Source organism: Crocodylus porosus, unplaced genomic scaffold, assembly GCF_001723895.1.
Source record: "Crocodylus porosus isolate Cpor-Errol unplaced genomic scaffold, CroPor_comp1, whole genome shotgun sequence".
In the NCBI taxonomy this organism is placed as follows: domain Eukaryota; kingdom Metazoa; phylum Chordata; order Crocodylia; family Crocodylidae; genus Crocodylus; species Crocodylus porosus.
Window position 1 is genome coordinate 23,866,949 of NW_017728943.1, and position 22,318 is coordinate 23,889,266.

General features: G+C 50.0%; 1 protein-coding gene across 1 annotated transcript in view; it reads left to right on the forward strand.

Annotated features, from left to right (window-relative positions):
- TTBK1 (tau tubulin kinase 1) overlaps positions 1 to 22,318 on the forward strand; it is a 288,897-nt gene that overhangs the window by 72,332 nt on the left and 194,247 nt on the right. Inside the window, exon 2 of the mRNA XM_019549020.1 lies at positions 11,524 to 11,671. Within this exon, the coding sequence (XP_019404565.1) occupies positions 11,524 to 11,671 (148 nt within the window). The remainder of the gene's footprint in view (positions 1 to 11,523; positions 11,672 to 22,318) is intronic.

Sequence of the window (22,318 nt, forward strand, 5' to 3'; positions counted from 1 at the left end):
TCTCCACCTAATAATAATAAAAAATCCTCTTCCCAGTTTTCAAACTATGTACATAGCCTGTGGTTTTGTGTCCCAGAGTGGGAGGTCATGGGGTGCAGGTGCTTAGGAGCAGAGCCCAGGAGTAAGTGGCCAGCACCCCAGCCTTTGGCTGTTCCCCTGTGGGTATGCATACCATGGCATGTGTGGCGGGTAGCCAGTGCTCCACCACAGTAGGTGACTTCCCCCTGGCTGGTGGAGTTGAGGTCCAGCAGGGTGGGCATACAGTCTTGGCACTGCTTCAGACAGCTCTGGCTCCACACCCACGTGGAGCTGGGGTGAGCAGTGAGCCTGGGCCCAGGTGGGATTCGGGGCAGGGGCTGGGCCAGGGACTCCTGCCAGTGGGGGGTGGTGGAGGACCTCCTCCCTGGCCCAGGTGGGAGCCTACTGAAGGATGGTGGGTGGCTGCCAGGGGTCCTGTGGAGCTAGGGCTGGGAGCTGGGCAGCAGTGGGCATGCACAAGACAGTCAGGCCCAGGATGTTCATGGTCTGGCGGTCATTGTCTGTGGCCTCCATGACCCAGCCCAGGATGTTATTTTGGTTCTGCAGGATCAAAAGGCACTCCTGCTCCAGGGCTAGGAGCTTGACCCAGAACTCCCCCTCCTAGGCAATGTCCTCCTGCTGCCATGTCTGCTGGTGGGCCAGGTCCTCTTCCCACCACTTCTCTTCCTGGGCTAGGTCATCCTCCTGCCACCTCTCCTCTCAGGCCAGATCCTCCTGCTACCAGGCCTGGGTCTTATATGCCCTCTCCTCTGTCACCACCACCAGCCACTAGAGGAGGAAGATTCCATCCTGAATGCCTCTGGCACAGCTGGCACATCCAGATGGTTCTAGCGCTGGGTGACAACATCCCTGAGCCCATGAATGTTGCATGCCCCTGGAGGCTGGCGGGGCATGGCGAGCTCCCGCAGGCAGCAGCAGCACTGCTGGCAGTGGGAGAGTGGCAGTGGCAAGTGGGGAGCTCCTGCAGGTGGCCACAGCACTGTCGGCGGTGGGGTAGGTGTGGCAAGTGCCGACCGGCAGTTGGGGACCACCTGCAGATGCCGCCAGCAGCGTTGGAATTGGCCAGCAATGATTGACGATTTCCCACAGATGCTGCAGGTGGTGTCAGCAGTGTGGGGCAGGGGGTGGCGAGTGATGACTGCCCACAGGTACTGCTGGCAGTGTTGGTGGCACCTTTTCACATGTGGTTCACTGCCATGCTCAGGGGGTGCATGTGCATCTGCAAACACCCCCTATGTGTCACCAGTGCCTGAGCCTGCATCCTTACTTGGCCCTGTGGCTTCTTCCCTGTGTCCAGATGCTGACCCTGCAGAGCCAAGAGACGGAAGCCTTTTGTGATAGTTTGCAACATTTCAGAGATAAGATGCTCTGCACCAGGGGCTATGTACTGCCTGGCCTCAGATTGGGGGTCAGCTGTGCATGGGTGCCAGGGACCATGGTAAGTCTGGCAGGCAGGCCTGGGCCCAGATGGCTATTGACTGAGACTCCCATCCCTGCATGCTCCCCTGGGGCTGGTGGTCCATTGGGTGCTAGCTACAGGCAGACTGCCTCCTCTGCTCCATTTCCAGGGTGAGACAGACTGGTCTGCTGGCAGCGCTTGCTGCCGCAGCTCCAGACCCCACTCCTCCCCTTTCCTTCTATAGGCTGACTGCTCTGCACTACTGCCCAGCCCACCATGCCTGGGCTTGGGGTGTGTGGGGCTCCCAGGTAGCTGGGGCAATGAGCTGGCTGTGCCCCCCCGTCCTTTCTGCAGTGGGCATCTCTGGGAAGACATCCCAGGGTCAGCCCCCTGCCATGCTGCCACTGTGCCTGGAGCATGGCCATGCTGTGTGTGCCCCAGGAGGTGTGCAGTGAGCTATTTGTGCAGGCAGAGGGGTGCCCAAGCCACTATGCTGTATTGCTGCTGATCCTCCTGGTGCTCTGGGTGCACCTGTGTTCCTGGTTTGGGACCCTGAGCTATGATGACACAGAGGGTAAGTACAGGCTGCGCTGCAAACCTCCGCCACCACCTGGAGGGCTGCCTGTGGCAGTGCTACATGTCCCTCCCCCATGCTACTGAGCAGAACATTTCCACTGGCAATGACACCTTCCTTGGCATGTGAGAGGCCCATGGCCACACAGTTGCAGGGGCGCAAGCTGCTCAATAAAGTTTTGTACTGTGTCACACCTCTCTGTGTGCCGTAGAGGGAAACCTAGGGCCGGGGGAGTGTGGGGAGGCTGGATGGGGGCAGGGGTGGAGGCAGGGTTGGGGCTGGCATGGGGAGTGTCCTCCCTCCCAGTGTGGGGCTTACCATGTGTCCGGGGCTGGCATGGGTGATGGCTTGGCATGGTCCTCCCGGTGTTTTACAGCTGTGGTTGGTGTCCTTGGCCTGGTTTGGGCTGCCCCCAGGGAGAAGCTGGTGCTGCTGATGGCTGGCAGTGACATGGCTGGCTATTCCTTGTGTCAGGGTCTGGGGCTGCACGTCTGTTGAGGCAGGCACTGGCTAGGTCTCCCTGAGCTGCTGGTGGATTAAGCAGCCGGGGAGCTGGGCGAGGCAGGATGCTGAATGCCTGAAATGCCTGAGCGTCCCTCCTCTGGTGACATGTTACTGAGTGGGGCAGGGGCTTGGGTAGGCCATGGCCATGGTTGTGGTCTGGGTCCCAGGCTGCCAAAATGTTGGTCACCTACTGCATAAAGGGTCTGCAGGCATGGTTGGACTGATGATTGTGGTTGGTCATAGCCACCCACTGGCCTTGACCTTTATGCAATACTGCTGCACTGACTGGGAGTGCCCTTGCTCCCACATACTGCCTGACAAGGTCTCATAAATGTGGGAATTCAAGCACCTGCTTTGCTGAAGCTGGTGCGGGACCTCTGCATTGCCCCAGAGCTCCACAGGGTTACCAACCTGCTCTTAGCTCCAGTTGGGGCCCCAGGTGGAAGGCATGGGCATGCGCACGCAGGTGATCCCAGGCCTGGATGGGGAGGATGAGGCCATGGTGTGTCCCATGACAGCTGTCTGGGTCCCTGCACAGCTGTCCCACTGTTGCTGGGCCTGGGTGTGGCATGGGAGCCACGTGGAAGAGGCTGGGTCTGGTTTCAGGCTGGCTCCCTAGTGACTGGGCATATCCAGCAGCAAACTTGTAGATTTGTGTGCTTACTGTGCAGTTGTGATTGACTTTGTTACCTGCAAAAGCAGATAGCAAATTTAACACACATGTAGAGGCTGCCGAATCTGCCTAGTCACTAGGGGGCCAGCCTGAGGCTAGCCCCATGGCTCTTGGTTGGGATCTTCTCCTGCTCCAGGTCTGGGCTACCCCACTGCTAGCACCTGTCTACAGGCTATAAAAGCCTGCAGCCACTTTGTGCCCTGGGGCACATACCACAACGAGCCTGAGGGCACTGCAAGCTCTGTGTGTCCCCCTGGGCAGGCCACAACCCTGCTGTGCCTGCCTTGCACCACCTCAGCAGTGCTGAGCCTTTTGCTACTAGCTACAACCTTTTGCAGTAAATTAGGCAAACACACAATAATGTGTCTTGTGTAGACACACTGTTCAATGGCTTTCCTTTTTGTCTAGTAGAGATAGTAGTAATAATACTGTTCAGCTATATGTACTTGCATTCTCTGTCCAGGCCCCACATATGTAAAATCTCTGTATTTGGGACTGACAGGGGATGGCTAGGCACACAGGGAAGTTGGGATTGTGAGAAAATATAGTACCTGTTACTGTGTGTCCTTCAGGAAAGTGGAAATGAAGAATAAGATTAGCCAGCATGCCAGGTATAACTGCTGCATCTTGGCAAAATCAAGGTATATGACATTTGGATTCTGCAGGAAGGCAAAGGCTAGTGGTGGTTAGCCATACACACTATCTCTGCAGTGATTTTCAACCCTGCTATCAACAGACTGATGCAGTTGACAGACAGTAGAACCTTTACCAATGATAAGTTTTTTGTTAATAAGAAAAGAGAAGTGGGGTAAAACAGCTCCCACAGTTTTCTTCCACTGAGGTCAGACAAGAAAAAATGTCATGTTGGTTTGTAATAGTTTCTTGGATACTTCTGATTGGAGCAGGTCTGTGGAGTTAGATATGCTCAGACCCCTTTGGCCGTAGAGCAGTGATTCTCAAGCAAGGTGCTGCAAGATCTTTTGAAGTGTGCCTTGAGATGTGAAGAGATATGTAGGTGTGAGGAGTTAAATGCAGACTCAGGCTGCTCTCCAGCCTACACTTCCAAGCCCCTCTGCAAGGAGGTAAGGTCTGTAATAAATCAGTTAGTTTTTGAAATGTGCTACTCTTTCCTAAAAGTTATGGGCAAGTGCCTTGAGTCTAAAAAGGTTGAGAACCACTGACATAGGGGATGGTAGCTTGAATGGCTAGGAAGTGTGCAAAGTTGGGCTCATTAATACTTAATATTCTCTGAGGTGCTCTTTGATGGTAACTTCTGGTCTTTGAGAAATTACTTTGTTTAGAATCTGTAAAACCCAAAATTGGAAACATTGTCATTTACCCAGGACAACCAAAGTGTGAAATGGCATCTTGAATGTGGGGAGGTGTTTGGAATATTTACGTTTTGTGCATTTTTCTATTGCAGCTTTTTATGTACTGGAGCAGGGGTTGCTAACCCATGGTGCATGTGCCACAAGTGGAGTGGACAGCCTCTGGGTGTGGCATGTGGCAGATTGGGGAGGGAGCAGGAAACAGTGACAAATCAGACAGGGGAATGACACTTGCGGGGAAGGTTCAGGGTTGGCACCCACTGTAAATAGAGTAGGAAACCATAATCTTGAGCTAATAGACAGTAGTGTTACAGGGTAGGATATGACTTGCAGAATGCATGAAGAGTGTCCCCTCCCCCATCCCCTTCCTATAAGTGTTGTTTCGTTTTCAGGTTGCAGTAGCTAGGATATTCCCATCAGAAGTGTAAATTTAATTGATGTCTGTCTGATGTGACTACTTTGACTTTACACACTGTGAGTTTCATACTGCTTTTGTTATACGTGTGGACAATGGCATACGTCTCTAGAGCCATCTGGCTGCTTCAGTTTTGAAGTCAGTCTAACTGATCACATACGGCATTTTTACATGTGCTCTGGGCATGAGTGGGGAGTGCTTTAATTAGGTGGGTCTGAGGGCGTCTTGAGTATCAGTGTCCCTGTGCTTCAAAATGGTGGCAGGGGTGCTTTATCTAAAGCTTGTTGAATGATGAGCAGCCCCATTGCCATTTTGAAGCATGGAGATGCTGATACATGAGATGCAGATGCTGGCTGGAGCATAGTAATTACCATGGAGCAGCCTCCCAACTCATGTACAGGCCCCCATAAAGGTTTCCTTGGCCATGAGAGTCTATATGTGGCATAAAGCCTCTATAGCAGGTTCTATGGAGATTCTTTTCTGTCATAGTGTCATGAGTAGGATATTTCATAGCAGATTCTTTATTTTCACAGGGGATATAAGTAGTCCTATGCCTTGGCAAGCCTCAGGGACCAGAATGATGTTTTGAGGCCATGGAACTCTGGCACTGGCCACATACAGATACTCAGTTTCTCTTGGGAGAGTCTCTGCTCTCTCAGGAAAATCCTGAATATCTTTACACTCGTGAGTTTTTTTCCCATAGCAAAAATAGTTGCTTCAGGAGAAAAATAACTTGGGAACAACCAGGATTAAATAATTCCCAGGGGGGTTTCTCATTATCAGCTGCCAGTGACAGTGTGCTGCTCACTGGACTCTTGTTGCTGTAGCTGAACAAGGAGCAGACCATGACCCCTTCACAATCTCACATTGCATTGCAGGGAATTGTACAAGCGGACTCTTGTTGGCACTGGATTTATAACTCAGATACCTTGCTCCAGGCAGACCCAAACTCTCAAACCAACCATGACTTCTCCATTCAATAATAGACAAATTTTATTGATACAGTGATGGCAGATAAGAATAATCCAGGCAAGGCAAACAAAATAGCCCACCCCAATTCTATATCTACCAGTTCTAGGGGTGTCAGAGGGAAGGTACATCTGGCCAGTATTTGAGTGTCATCTTGATTGGCAGTTGTCAACATACTGGAGGTCAAGGGCCGAGGCCCACCCCCCAGCGGGGTGGGTGAGATGGGCTGGTGGTGTGCTCTCTGTCCGTGGTGGCCTTGGGTTCCCCATTGCGGACTCTTTGTTGCTCTGAAATCCCTCTTTTTGCATTCTTTCTTCTCCATGTCCAGCCTGAAATGATCATGGAGGAGTTTGTGACCCTTCGATCCTGTCATCCCTTGGGGTGCTCTGGTGAACAGATGTTCCCCCAGATGTTGATGAGCACCTCTGATAAACTTACAGGTGGCCACCGGATCACCCCTGAGCCTATGCTTTTCCAGGCTGAAGAGCCCCATAGCTCTCAGCCTATCATCGTAAGGTCTGTTTTACTGACCTCTTATCATGCGCGTGGCTCTCCTCTGGACTCTCTCAAGCTCCTCCATATCCTTTTTGAATTGTGGAGCCCAAAACTGGACACAGTACTCCAGCTGCAGTCTCACCAAGGCTGAGTACAAGGGGAAAATGACATCCTGGGATTTGCTTGAGAAGCATCTATGGATTCAAGTCAGTGTTTTGCTTGCTTTACTAGCTGCAGCATCACACTGAAGGCTTATGTTCATCTTGTGGTCAATCCTGACCCCCAAGTCCCTTTCATCCAAGCCAGTGTAGCACTGCCGAGCCTATAAGCATGTTGCGGGTTTTTCCTCCCAAGGTGGAGAACCTGGCATTTTTCAGTGTTAAACGCCATCAGGTTCTCATCTGCCCATTTCTTGAGCCTGTTGTCAGTTGTCCCATCTGGTGTTGCCCTTGCTTTTCCTCCGGCTCCCCACATATCTAAAAAAGGACTTTTTATTGTCCTTGATGCTTGTAGCCATTTGGAGTTCAGTTGCAGCCTTAGCTTTCCTGGTTTGATCTCTGCAGGTCTGGACCAGGGCAGAATGTTCCTCCTTGGAGGTGGATCCTGTCCTCCATCCTTTGTAGGCCTTTCATAGTTTCATAGTAGCTAGGGTCAGGAGGGACCTGAACAGATCATCTAGCCTGACCCCCTGCCACAGGCAGGAATGAATGCTGGGTTCACAAGACCCCAGACAGGTGATCGTCCAACTTCCTCTTGAATTTTCCTAAGGTAGGGGCGAGGACCACTTCCCTGGGAAGTTGGTTCCAGATTTTGGCCACCCTAACTATAAAAAATTGCCTTCTGATCTCTAACCTAAACCTATTCTCTATCAGCTTATTACCATTGTTCCTCATCAACCCAGGTGGTGGTGGGGAGAAAAGGGCTCTACCTATTTGCTGTTGATCTCCCCTTTCTTTTTAGCTGCAGGAGGTCCACTAGTTCCCTGCATAGCCACGGGGGCTGCTGTGCCCTTTTGCTGCCTTTCCTCTGAGATGGAATAGACTTTGCTTGTGCATTGAGGATTGCTCCATTGAGGAGCAACCACTCATTCTGAACTCCCCTCCCCTTTGGACTGAGGTTCTTTAGGGCCTCACTGACAAGCCTCCTGAGCTTGTCAAAGTCAGCTTTCCTGAAGTTGAGGACTTCTGTATTGCTGACTGACTTGCCAGCTTTACCACAGATGGTGAAGGTAATCAGCTCGTGGTCACTGTCTCCCAGCTTCCCTTCTGTCATTAGGTCACTGATAAGGTCATCCCCTGTTGCCAGTGACAGGTCGAGCAGTGCTTTACCTCTCATTGGCCCATAGACTTCTTGTTTCAGATAGAGGTCATGCACGCACATGAAAAAACTTTGTGACCGTTCAGATTTAGCCAAGTGCTCTTCCCACGAGATTTGGCGAAGTGCTCTTCCCATGAGATGTCCGGGTAGTTAAAGTCTCCCATGAAACCCATGGACTGGGACTGTGTGCCCTTGGTCAATTCCCTGGCGAACTCCTGGTCAAGCTCTTGATCCTGGGTAGGAGGTCTGTAATAGACTCCCACCATTGTGTCCCCTGTGCCATGTTCCCTATGGATTCTCATTCAGAGGGTCTCCAGTTGTCCATCCTTGACATAGCTTTCCTTACATAGAGAGCTACACCCCCCCACCCCTTTTGTCCACATGATTTTTACTGTACAAAGTATAGCTGTCTATACCTGTGGCCCAGTCATGGGTGGAGTCCCACCACGTCTCTGTTATCCCTATGACATCGTATTTATTTGTGTTAAGCAGGAGGACAAATTCCTCCTGTTTATTCCCCAAGCTCCTGGCATTTGTGTACAGGTAGGCAAGTGTCCCTTTGGCGGCCCCTGCCTTGCCCACAGAGCGTTCCAGGGCTGGGGCAGGGGTGGGCTCCCTAGAGTGCCTCGGCCTGCTGGCTTTGCAAGGGTTGCTCGGTGGGCCAGCAGTTGCGGTAGTGCCCCCATCCCCTGGCAGGCTTAGTTTAAAGCCCAGTGAAGCAGGTCAGCCAGTCTGGCTGAGAAGAGCCTCCTCCCCGGGGAGAGAGGTGGAGGCCGTCCCTTCCCAGCAGCTCAATGCCTCTCTCACCAAAGAGCGGACTGTGGTCATGGAAGCTGAAGCTTTCCTGGTGACACCAGTGCCGCAGTCTTGGGTTCACTGCCTCGGTCCTCCTCTCCCTGCACACCCTGTAGCCTGAGACTGGGAGGATTGAAGAGAGCACCACCCATGCCCCCAACCCCTTAAGCTCTGCTCCCAAATCCCTGTAGCGCTTCATGACCTGGCTGGGATTGTTCCAAGCAGTGTCATTGATGCCCACATGGATAAGGAGCATAGGGTTGTGGTCAGTGAGCCAGAGAAGCCCAGGGATCTTCTCCACAATGTCTCAGATATGGGATCCTGGGAAGCAGCAGACTTCCCAGGCTAAGGGGTCAGGGTGGCAGATTGCCCCCTCAGCCTCTCTCAGGATGGACTCTACCATGACAAAGACTTTGCATTTTGTGTTGGGGAGAGAGGGGGCGGTAGCTGCAGTTGAGCCTGTGTTGCCTGCAGGAGCTGGCAGCTTGGCAGGCTCTGCTGGGGCTGCAAGAGGTTCATACCTGCTGCAAAGCTCCAGGAGGGCAGGGACCTTGGTGCAGCAGGCCTTGGGCCACCTTGGTCCAACCCCCTGGCTGAACAGGATGGGAGGTCTCCAAGTCCTCCCTTGTCCTGGAAAGTGACCTTGGTCTGCCCGCTGCCTCCAGGGTGTGAAGGGCCTGGCAGTAGGAGTCTATCTCTTGCTCACCATCCCTGATGGCACACAGTCTCTGGACTGTGGCCTGGAGCTCCTCTAGCTGGTGCGCCAGAGACCCCAAAAGGGAGCAGACATCACAAGGGGATGTGACCATGCTGGACTCCAGAGCCTGAAAAAGTGACAGGCAGCCCCCTGTTATGGAACAATGTGGTACGTGTCTTCAGTTTCCTAGCCTGTGTATCTCTTGTCTTCAGACATAGTGGGCCTTGAAGGAACCTTTGTCACAAACAGGGTTTTTGAAAACAATTAACCCTTGCCTTTCCCCTGAACCATTGCTCTAATGCAACATCTACTTTACCTACAAACCAGTTCCCAAAAGCAAACCTCTAAATACCATTTTCTAGCCATCAACTCTGCGCAGTCTGTGTTGGCAAATCAGGGTTGCCGTCTGTAGTGCAGCCATTCTGTCTCCAGGCTGACTGAGAGAACCTAAAAACATGTTGAGATATGTATGCAGGGGCCCCCCTGGGTGTGCAGCATTGGCACTACAAGTTATCTTCTCTTCAGGGACTCAGTACTTGCATGTCTATTTTGGCATCTCCAGGTAAATTTTTCTACCAGGAGAACAAACCCAGGACAATTCTCCTACGTCATATGTACATTTATGTACAGCCATAATTTGGATTGGTCTTACATCTGTTCTAATTTGTGCAGTGTTTTTTTGATGCAAAACAGTGCTAATACAGGGAGGAAGCAAAGGATGGGTTAAAACTACAGACACACCAATACATCGGTCTGATATCGGATTAATACCAATATGAAGAAAATTGTCTATATCAGATATCAGCCCTATGGGGCTGATAATTTGGCTGATAAATGCCTATGCTGTGCGCAGGCACAGTGCAGCATAGAGCAGAGCCAGCAGCATAGAGAGCTGCCTCCAGCTGGTAAGTTGGAAGGGGAGGGAATGGGTGTGGGGGGGCAGATCAATGCCTTCCACGAGGGGGCAGGGGTAGATGCTGCCCAGCTGCGATGGGGGTGCAGGATGGAGGCATGAATCATGGGGGGATGGCTCCCGCAGCTGCTTATACCCTGGGAGGGCGGGGATGGGGGACATGTGCCCTCAGATCTGCATGGGGTGGGGTGGGGTTGTGGCAGCAGGGCTTTTCTTGCTGTGGGCTGGGATTGGAGAGGGCTCTGATGGCGCTGGGAGGAGGCTGCAACCACCCCAAATTTCATCACAGCTCCCCTCCCAGTGACGCACTGCTGAATGTCCTGCCTCCACCCAAGCACTGGGAAAAGCCAGGGCTGTGCTGGGTAATGGGTGGCAGCATAAGGCTGGGAGTGGAGCTGCGGTGAAATCTGGGGTGGCTGCAGCCTGCTTCCCATGCCACTGGAGCCTGCTCTGAACCCAGCCCCCAGCATGAAAAGCCCTGGCTCTACCCCACACCTGCAGCCCACCCCATGCCACGCAGATCTGGGGGCACATGTCCCCCCCACCCCCGCCCTCATGTGGTGCAAGAAGCAGCTGGAGCTGCCTTCCCCACCCCTCCAAGCTGCAGCTCTGTCCCTCATACCACCCTGCCCCTACTGGGCAGTGCCTGCCCCTGCCCCTGCCCCCTCCCTCACCAGAGGGGGTGTTGTTCTTCCCCCCCTCCGCACGTCCATTCCCTCCACCCCTTTCCACCTCACTGGACTGACCACCTGGAGGCAGTTGTGTCAGATATCGATATCAGCTGATACACCTCCATAAATATTGGCTATCAGTATTGGCCCCCAAAATCTCTATTGGTGCACCCCTACTTAAAATTACATTCTCCCTTACTTTACTCTCTTATATTGTAAAGGGCAGAGGGCAGACAGAGTGAGAAACCAGACTTTTATATCACTGTGTAGGCAAAAGGTTGGTGCACAGCACAGACAAAATGGTGTAGTTGGGTTTTTGCCTCCCTGTGCAGCAGAGGGAATGGTGCACAGTAGAGGCAGACTGGTGAGCTGGTTTCATGTCTTAGTGCTTATTAAACATGCTTGATCCACTGCATAGAGGGTGGGGAGTTTGGCCCTTTCATAACTGTGCAGTGAAGGGTTGGTGCCTATCAGAGAGAGACCAGGGAACTTGACATCTTCTTTATATTCTTATGTTCACTGCATAGTACAGCATAAATTCACTGGGGAGCAAGGTTCTGACTTTATTGTGCAGTAAAGTAGTCAGTGTACAGTACAGACAGAGCAATGAGTTGGACTAATTTGTTACTGTGCAGTGAAGGGGCTGATGCCATCTCCTCTCTGTAGTTGGCTGTTAACTGTACAGCATCTCTTTCATCATTTATGACTAACCCATACATTTGTGTTTTGTTTAGCTAAAGAAAATTGGTGGTGGGGGCTTCGGTGAGATTTATGAAGCGATGGATCTCCTGACCCGAGAGAATGTGGCCCTGAAGGTGGAGTCAGCACAGCAACCTAAACAGGTCCTCAAGATGGAGGTGGCTGTTCTGAAAAAGCTGCAAGGTAAGACAGAAAGGAGCTGATAACCAACTGTTCTTGCTTTTGGGACCTGTGGAATTATAAACATGCCCATACAAACATACTGAGAAGCTGAGGTTGCTTGTAATCTCGTCAATATTCTTTGACCTTACTTTAGGCTTTGTTTGCTAAGTTAAACAATTCATCAGAGAGCATTGCTACATTCTGCATAGTTGCTGCTGTTTGCCATCTGAGCTTCCACCCCCAGCAGCTTTCTGGCATTGAGAAGAATATAAGCCCTGTAGATTTTGTGCAAATCGGACGTACAGCAGTGACTGGGATTAACTGAGAAGCAATAGATGGATGGTACTAACTAGGAGGTGTGGAATAGAGTCTGGGATATCTTTTCAAAAGCAAGAGAACCAGGTTCTTACTGCTTTTCAAAGTGCCAGGAGAATGGTGATGACCAAAAACATCTTGACAAGCTTAGGAATACAGGTTTTAGCCATGTTGGTCTATAGGCAAAAGTATTGAGAACTCTTGATAAAGGCAATATCTTTTATTAGACCGACTGATGCACAACAGAATTGCCTCAGCCAGGAGATACATTCCATCGACCCCCCTCTCCTGAGCAGTAAAAAAATCTTAACAAGAAGAAAGATAATTTCAATACCCTGCTTACCATCAGACATCTTGGAGGTAAACAGATTGCTTCCATATTTATTTGAGTCTAATTTGCATAAAATGAACTTTTCCACCCAGGGAAACCTATAACATCTTTCTATTTTCCTGTGCAATATGAAGTTTCATTTCTACCTGGGAGAAATATTACAATCAGTGCATTCTTCTTTGCCTGAGGAAGGGTGCATGAGCCCAAAAGCTTGCAAATAAAGAAATGTTTTTGCAACTATTTAGTTGGTCTGATAAAAGATATCACCTCTACCAAGAGTTCTGAATACTTTTGGTGAGCTTAGGGAATTGTAAGTACTGTCTCCTACTGGAGCATAAGGATGAGCAAACAGGATAGATTGCTTGAAGCACATTTGAAAACATGAATCCCAAGTCTAATTTATGTGAAGATAACTTTACATGGTGCTGGTCTGTAAATGTGGTCAAGTCCAGGTTATATCAGCTTTAAGCTCAAAACTGTCAAGGCTTGTAGCCAAGCTTCGAACTGTATTGGAGGCAGCAAAATATGAACTTTCCTTTAATTCAGATTGGAAACCTACTTCTAGTGTAGAAATGACATTTGACGAAGAGTTGCTTTGCAGTTGGGAGGGTGCCAAAAAAAGTTAATATCAGTGTACGTTTGTGGTTGTGTAAATGGGGTCTGGCATAGAAGCAGGGGAAACCCGAGTGTGACAGGCTCATAACCACTGCATCAGCCTGTGGGCATGCCCTGTTTCCTCTCCCTGTGTTCATGCACTGCTCATGATCCTTTGAGACCCTGCTGGGGCACTCTGGTTCTGTGAAAGTTCAGTAGTGGGGTGTGGTTCCAGTAGGGTCCTGTGCCAGGTTCTCCCCTCAGGAGTCTTTGGCAGTTTCCACTGGGCTGTCCTTTCTCGGCCCCAGCTGACCTGCTTAAGCACTCCTTCAGGGGTTGTCATGGTTCCTGGGGAGTGGTATTGTGTCATGTGTGCTTGGCTCGCTAGCTGCAGCAACCTGGCTGTTGCAGTTCACAGGGCTGACTGGGTGGTCTGGGCTTCTATGTGTTTTCCAGGGACTTTAGCCCTGGGGAGAGCTGCTGGCTCCCTGAAGGATGTGAGGAGCCAGCAGACACATGCTGCCCCTCTGGGCATGCTGGTCCCAAACAGATATGCCAGGTCACTTCCGGCTGTGGGGAGAGTGTCCGGTTCTGCTGCTGGTGCTACCTCTTTTCTCTCATGTGTCTCCACTTCTGGACCCCCTTTAAGCCTGGAGCTTCATGGTGCTGGACCAACTGATGATGCTTTTTCTAGGTGCCTGGTGCTGGCCAGCTTGCCCTTAGACTGGCCACATGGATGCCAGTGTGGTAGCAGCTGAGTTTTGAGCCTGTCACATAACATCCCCCACCTCCTGATTGATGGCAAGGTTGCCCTCTGACTAGTTGTCGCTCCCAGCTTTCCCATATTTTTTTGAGGTGACCGTGTGGCTGATACCCATATATGAATTCAAAAGGTAAAAATCCCATGGGGGCTTGGGGACCCTCCTAGATAGGAAACATCAAGAGTCCTACTTCTGGGGGTCCCCTTGTATACACTTCCTTCACATTTGATCCCACTTCTGGGGGTCCCCTTGTATACACTTCCTTAGAATCAGCTTCAATGTGAGGTTAAACTGCTTGAACAACCCGTCAGTCTGAGGATGGTAGTTTGATGTTTTCAGGTGCTTCACCCAGAGTATTTGACAAACTCCCCTCATTACCCTGTCTGTGAAATTTGTGCCCTGGTCTGTCAGGATTTCTTTAGGGACCCCCACCCTTGCTATCCATTTAAGCAGCTCATCCATGATCTTCAGGGCCATTGTCATGTGGATTGGTATGGCTTCCAGGAAACCAGTGACATAGTCCATTATTACCAGGACATACTGATAACCTGCACTGCTCTTTGGAAAGGGGCCCACAATATCCATAGAAATCCATTCAAATGGCTTCTCAAATGGGGACCATGGGAGTAATGGGTGGGTGGGCTATCAGTCATGGTTACCTAGCACACTGGACATGTTTTACAGTAGCACCAAACCTCCTTATAGATCCCTGGACAAAAGAACATCTGCAACAGGTGGGCCTCCATTTTATCCCTGCGTAGGTGGCCTCCTATGGGCCCATCATGGGCCAACCTGACTAGGAGGGCCCTGTACTGTTAGGGCACCAGTAAATGGGCTATCTCCTGTCCTGCCCCTTTCCCTTTTGCAAAATGATAAAAGAGATCATTTCTTACCTCAAAATGTGGGACCTGAGTGGCCTGAGTTGATTGTAGCAGCCCGCCATTACATTGTACCAGGCCTGGATCATAGGCATGCCAGAATGCAGGGTTGTTAAGCTGGTCCACTCAAAACTGTCTGAAGCCAGTTACATCCTCCAGGTTGAGGGGGTCCTCCCTGTCTACCAGGAGTGGTCCTTTTGTGTCCTCTTCAACAAACCCACCTAGTACTTCTGGGTCAGTAGTCCCTGTGAGGGTGGTCTGCAGCACCTCCATTACATATGCACGGCTGAGTAGCATAGGATAGGGGAGGCGATGTGATCCCAATGGAAATTTTGTAAGTCCTACCCAGGACTGTCACTGGCAGTTGGCATTGCTTATAGGTCTGCTGCCTGCCATGCACACAGACCAATGTTTTGCCTCTGGTTGGAGTGCTGGCTTGTGTGGGTAAGGTGGTTGTGTGGACTACTGACTGCACGCGTCCAGTGTCCACCATGGCCATAAGAGTGTGCCTCTTGACTTGGGCATTCATGATAGGCTGGGGTGATATGGTTCTGGACATGCATAGCTGAAGCTGAAATCCGTCTTTTCTATCCCACTCTCACCTGCCATTGGCATTGTATCATGGTATAGGAATCCCTGGCCTGTGCTGTCGTGAGGGAATCCAGTGGGTCAGTGCCAGTAAGGGGCACACCTGTCCTCAGTGCCAGCCCTGGCATATTGTCCCATCCTGCCTTAGCAGATGGACTGCCTTGGGGTTTTCATAGATTCATTGATTGTAAGGCTGGAAGGGACCTTGGAAGATTATCAGGTCCAGCCCCCTACACAAAGCAGGAAGGACAGCTGGGGTCAGGTGACCCTAGCCAGATGACCATCCAGTCTTCTCTTGAAGATTTTCAAGGTAGGTGATTGCACCACCTCTGGAGGGACCTTATTTCACAGTCTGGACACCCTAGCTGTGAACTAGGTTTTCCTAATGTTGAGCCTGAAAAGGTCTTTCAGGAGTTTGTGACCATTACTCCTAGTATTCCCGAAGGGTGCCCTGGTGAACAGTTTTTCACTGAGCCCTGGATGTATGCCTCTGATTTAGCAGTAAGCTGCTACCAAGTCACCTCTCAGCCTTCTCTTTTTTAGGCTGAAGAGTCCCAGATTCCTCAGTCTTTCCTTGTAATGCTTGCTGTACAAGTCTCTGATCATACAGGTGGCCCTTCTCTGGTTTCTCTCAAGCTTCGCCATATCCTTGTTAAAGTGCAGCTCCCAGAACTGGATGCAGTATTCCAGCTGTAGTCTCACCAATGCCGAGTACAGTGGAAGAATCACTTCCTTGGTTTTGCTGGAGATGCATTGATTGATGCAATCCAGGGTATTGTTAGCCTTGATGGCTATAGCATCGCACTGCCAGCTCATGTTCATACTGTGGTCAGTTATTACCCCCAGGTCCCTGTCATTCAGAATGGTGGCCAGGTTAGCATTGGCAAACCTGAAGGTGTGCAGGGGATTGTTCATCCCCAGGTGGAGCACTTTACATTTCTCAATGTTGAACTTCATCTGGTCTGCCCAATTTGCAAGCCTGTCTAGGTCCACTTGTATCTGCAGCCTATCTTCAGGTGTGACTACACTTTCCCATAACTTGGTATTGTCCATAAACTTGGCCAGTGAGCTCTTCACCCCCACATCCAAATCATTGATGAAGATGTTGAATAGTACTGGACCAAGCACTGACCCCTGCAGGACACCACTGGTCACTTCCTGCCAAGATGACACAGATCCATTCATTAGAATTCTCTGAGGCCTACCCTGCAGCCAGCTTCCTACCCACCTAACTGTCTTGCAGTTAAACCCACAGTCATCCAGTTTTCTTGTGAGAACATCATGGGATACCAGATCAAAAGGTTTTTGGAAGTCAAGGTATATAATGTCAACCTCCTTTCTCTTATCCAGGTGGCAAGTCACATAATCATAAAAGGAGATGAGGTTGGTAAGACAAGACCTGCCCATGACAAAGCCATCTCTTTGTGGCTCTTGATTGTGAGGTGGTCCTTCAACCTCCTCCATGTAAGCTTTGGCAAGCCATATCACCTCATCAAGGGCTTGGGGATGATGTTGCTGCACCCACTTCTGAGCCCGTTCATCTGAATCTTAGATGAACTGCTTGAGAACCACTATCTCAAGTTCCACAGATGGTCTCTCAGCAGGCTTTAGCCATCTTGCTCTGATCTCTTTTAATAGTTGGGCCAGCAACCTGGGCTACCAGTGCTCTTTGATTTTTTGGCTTGGAACTGCTGCCTGTAATGCTTTGGATAAATCTCCGGGCAGTACAGGATGGCGTCTTTAACCATTTGAAAGTCCAAGGCCTCCATGAGCAAAAGTGCTTGGTAGGTGGCTTGGGCCCATCCTGTTAGGAGTGGCCCAATTTGACTGATCCACTCACTCATATCCCAGCCTGACACCATCACCAGCTGCTCAAACAATTACAGGTAGACTTCAGGGCCATCTTCTTTGATCATCCTGGGCATACAGAAATCCTCGTGGCTGCCACCCCCAGCCACTTGGGCATTGGCCAGCAGCTCTGCCAAGTCTTGCTGCCAGGAGAACAAGGTGCCATGGGACTCCATTTTCTGGAACTTTGTCTGTGTAAGTTCCTGTAACAGCTGCAGGACCATCCCCTGTGTCTGCTGCCAAATTTCATCTGGCCTCATGGCCCCCCATCTCATTCATGGGTGATCTGTCAATAGGTTACTGTACTTTCCTGGCTAATCCACCAAATGTGATAGGTTAACACACTGCATGAGCCAGTGGGTGTACCCCATTTCCTTGGCTCTGTCACACTGGAGTCTATTCACCCACCACAACTTGTTGTTAAGTTGGGTTTTACCTCTGGAGGTGATGTCAGTGGTTTCCCTAGGACCCCAGGTGACTCTGCTGGCACATGTTTGATGGGGCTCCTCCTCCCCTGCACCCCACCCCTTTCCACTCATGTTTTGGATCAGTCTTGATGATGCGTGTGGTGAGCCAGTAGGGGGCACTTCTGCGTTGAGCCACCCACCTCACTGCACCTGACCACCTTCCAGGCTCTGAGTGCCTCCCTGGGGGCGCCTCACATCTGGCCAACCCCCTTCCTGGAGCACACCCACTAGCCTGGGGGTTCCACTGCCACCACCCAGGGCTGAGTTTGATTCTGGCTCCGTGCATCCTGGGAAACACAGGCCTAATAGCCCCTGAAGGTACTTGATTCACTTCAAGAACTTGAGATGCTTCTCTCGGTCAGAAGCAGAAGTAGTGGTTTCCCTTAGTCAGCTGAATCAAGAGAACCCCAAGGCATAATCTAGACCCACTCCCAATAAGTATCCCACATTAGGTACAAAGGAGAACTTTATTGGTTACAAGGGGTAGGGTTGGAATAGAGTACAGGGTAGGGCAATATCAGAGAAATCCCATAGAGCAAACTCCCATGGCTGGGTAACCTTTGATCATGCATTGGAGTTACTGCAAACTATATATCTAGTTAGTTCTCAGGTAGCTTACTCACAAGTATCATCCAGAGGCAGTTGGAGACTCCCTCTGGAGGCAGGCAGTTCCTTGATCATGAGTTTTGAGAGAGAGAACAAGTTTCAGATGGTTCAACTCTTCTCTTTCTCTGAGTCTCCCTCATGGCTGCTGCCCCCCCTCCTGGGCAGTCCCTAACTTATATAGCCCTTGTGACCTCATTTACTGGGTCCAGTGGAGGCCAGCACCTGTTGGCTGTCAACCAACCAATTTGAAATGCATCACTAGTTTGCTGGGCAGACTGGCAGTTTCTAGCTCCCCAGGGAGCAAGCCCCTCACTCAGGTTTGTGATACCAGTCCCGTAGGCAGAGGAAGCAGGTTGCCCCCCTCCCTCAGGAATGTATCCAGCTCAGGTTACCTAAAGAGATAGGGTAAGGTATGTATCCTCTGCAATACAAGGGAAGGGTGAAAGAAATAAGCATGTTCAGCTTGTGGAAAAGGCACTTAAGAGGGAACTTGATAGCCATCTTCAAATACTTGAAAGGCTACCATAAAGAAGAGGGAAAACATCTTTTTTCTCTTGCTGCAGAGGCTTGAAATTGCAGCATGGTAGGTTTAGAATAATTATCAGGAATTTTTTTTCACTGTTAGAACAGAGAAGCAGTGGAATAGAAAAGTTGTGGATTCCCCATCACTGGAGGTGTTCAAGAAGAGGTTGGACAGCTACTGTCTAGGGGATCTGGGCATAGTTATTCCTGTGTTCTGCTAGGGGTAATTCACATGCTTCTGGCTTTAATGTTTGCCACATGGGGTTGGGAGGGAGGTTTTTTTCTCCACCTGCTGCTAAATGTGTCAGGGATTTTAAAGAAGCATGGCTGTTGGCTGCAGCCAAGGGTGTGTATTAGGTGTGCCAGTGCTCCTAATGGTACTTAAACCCAGAGGTTCCTGGTTTTGAGGGTCTTGAACCCATATTTGGGGTCAGGAAGGAATTTTACCCCGTGGTCAGATTGATGTGAGCTGTGGGGGTTTCTGCCTTTTCTCTGTAAAAGAGAAAAGTGGGCATGGCCCTCTTCCTGAGGTCTCTTGAGCATATTTTAACAACTTTTACGGCAGCAGAACATTAGTTATTGTGGTCTCCCTGCCTTACCTGTAGCGGGTTAGAGTCTTATGTCTTGTGTTGTGTCAAGGATGACTATGTAGCTTTGCTAAGTGGTTAGACAGTGGATTTGTATAGGATGGTTTGGGTAGGGATAATCTTGCCTCAGGCAGAGATTGGACTGAATGGCCTATGGGGTCCTATCCAACCCTACATCTCTATGATTCTGTAGTCACAGCCATTGCTGAGCCTGCCTTGAATAGCACTCTTCTACAACTTCTCTCCAAAAGTCTTTGTCTTGAGCACCAGGCACTAAAGACAGTTTCCTCAAGGACCTTTTACAAGATGTCTTGTGACAAACACTCTGGGTCAAAGGATTATCTGAGTTTGTTAAACAAGAATCATCCTTGTAGGTTCAGATAGGAATGAAGGCGTCATGGATCGGAAATGAGGGCTCCCCCAACATGGCCTTTTCCATTACCACCAATAGGTCTGAGACTGCAGTGGCAAAGGATCGCTGAACATCATGGCCCGATCAGATATGACTAGCTTGGGAGTGGTCAGGACCAGCAGTAGGCTTTATTGCCTTGCTGTGTGTTCTCATATCTGTAAACAATAGGGGCACTGTTGGTCGGTTCACTGCTGGATAAATATTCCCCAGGAAGAGGAAAGAGAATTGCCATGTCTGACCTGAGGAGAAATGTTGTAGCCTGTAACTGTCAAGACTGGTGGTACCTTCTCTGGTGCAACTGATGTCTTCAGCTTTGTCAGCCTCTTCTGAACATGGCTTAATAACAGACAAGCATAATGTGAATCTTTTTGCCACCAGTTCTCATGGTTGCTGCAGCAGTCTGCCAGGGGGGGAGAAATTGTTGGCACACAGGGAAGCAGCTAAGATTGTGGCCACCCCTCCTCCTTCTGCCACTTATTGGCCAAGAGGGCTGCCTGTCATGCAGCCTAGTGCCTCTTGGCCAATCAGTGGGGGGGGCAAGGAGGGTGTCACATGAATTGTAGTCCTCTTGACCAATAAGCAGTGAGGGGCAGAGCTGCATGAATGGCAGCCCTCTCTGCCAATAAGGGGCAAAGGTCAGGGCTGCCTCCAGGGCCCTTTGGCCAATCAGCATTGTAGAGGGGCCTGCCAAAGATAAATGTGGGTTTTTATCAGAAAATTTTGGGGGTTTTATCACAGAAAACTAGAATCCCTGATGATGGTGATTTTGGTGTTCCTTTCTTTCCATTTTAAGCAATCAAAACATTCTGAATGCAGGCTGGGACTGCTTTGAAATTATTTTAAACTGTAAGTTCAAATAGAAATTTCAGTCAGCCTAGTCATCTTCTACATAGCAACTATTAATGCAAGGAAAAGCAACACTCAACACATTAACTAGGCCAGTGTTCTAAAAGGCAATGGAAAGATGCTGTAAAAAACCAAAGTGAGCCTTGTAGTATGCTCTGAAAGTCAACAGCAGCAGTCTGTTTCAAACCTCGCCTGCTGAATGTGGGTCTCGACGTGTAGTGGAAGATTATAGGTACCCTCCATTTGTATGTTTTCTGTCTGCCAGCATGCCAGACATGGGGGAGGAGGGTTATCTCCCTAGCCCCTCCTTGGCTGTGTAGAAATTTGTACAAAGCCACAGCGGTGTACTTTGTTTTTGTTTTAGACTGCTATTTTACACACACACACACACACACACACACACAAACTATAAATATAGTTTATATTTACAGTATTTAGAGATTCCTACAGATCATGATGTGTTTAAAATAAACCAGATGAGGAAATGAAATGGGTATTAAGAAAAACCACTATGCTGTTAAGACTGAATGCTATAAAAGGGTGTCAGGGAAAGGAACGGAGTGTGTTTTTTTAGCTGCCGATGTTCCTTTTTAAGAAAAAAGCCCCCAGTGATACACAGTTGATGTCCTTCCCTCCACCAGGCTGCTAGTGCTCACCCTGCCTGCCACTGTGGTGGAGATGACTGACTTCTTTTCCATGTTTTGTGTGATAGTGTTGTGATTAGGGGAGAAGATAGGGAGTGGGTGCCTCTGTGGGAGATCCTCAGCTTTGAAAAAGAGCTCTGTGATGTGAGGATTACAGCAGGAGGGATAGGCGAGGGGGTTCTCATGTGTAGCAACAGATGCCTTCATGTGATTGCCAGGTGCGGAAATTTATACCTTCTGCTGTCTCTTGGGCCTATGGAATGGGTCCTTGTTTCCCTAATGGTGGGCTTCTTCCTCATGGCTATAATGACAAGCAATACTTCAAAGAGCAGAGGGGAGAGCAGTACAGGGGATGCTACAGATTGCAGGGCCAGCTGCTACCGTCAAGGATTTATGGTGGCCAGGCCTCCTCCCCCCATGCCTCTTATTGGCTGAGGGAGCTCAGTGGCCTCATCTCCCACCACTGATTGGCTGAGAGGGCTATCCATCATGCAGCCCTGCCCCTCATCACTGATTGGTGGAGAGGGGTGGGAGCACACAACAAGCAGCCCTCTCAGCCAATCAGTGGTGAGGGGTGGGGGCAGCCCTCTTGCCTGCATGCCTTTGTGCCTACAGTCTTCTTCCCTGGGCAGGCTGCATGGCTTGGCAGATTGCTGACTTCCACTGGGGAGTCAGCATTTTATTTTTAGTAAGTTTTTACCCTCAGGGATTTCACAGAGATCACTCCATTTAATGATTTCTGCAAAATCCATGCAGTCATGATTTGGGTAGGTCCCTACCTATGATGTGCAGATAGCAGCAAAGATAGAGAAAGAGACATAATGTATACAGTAATGTTACCAGATTTGCCCGCTACTTTGGGGTGTGCTCATTTATTAGGGCTAGGGTCTTGGTAATTCTATCAATGTGCTGCTTGTGTTACTCGTGTTCAACAATAACCACAGTCAGACACAAGCACACAATTAAACAGAATACCTCTGAATCTGGCTGGGTTGTCCAGGTGACACCCTCATGGGCCATCATTCAGTTCATTAGGGCACGTCTGAGCCAAACTGGGTCAATCAGCCTGTACAAGCTGATACCCTTATGTGTTTTGAACTTAGCACGTCCCAATCTTTTAATCTCTTGATGAGCAGACCCCACAGTATTTCTAGGCTTCACAGGGATCTTTAGCTTAGGTAAGAGGGGCGTTGCTACAGAGCAAGTGGGGAAAGAGAAGTAAAGAAGGCAAAATATACCCAGGTACCACCAGTTTGACTATAAAAGTTA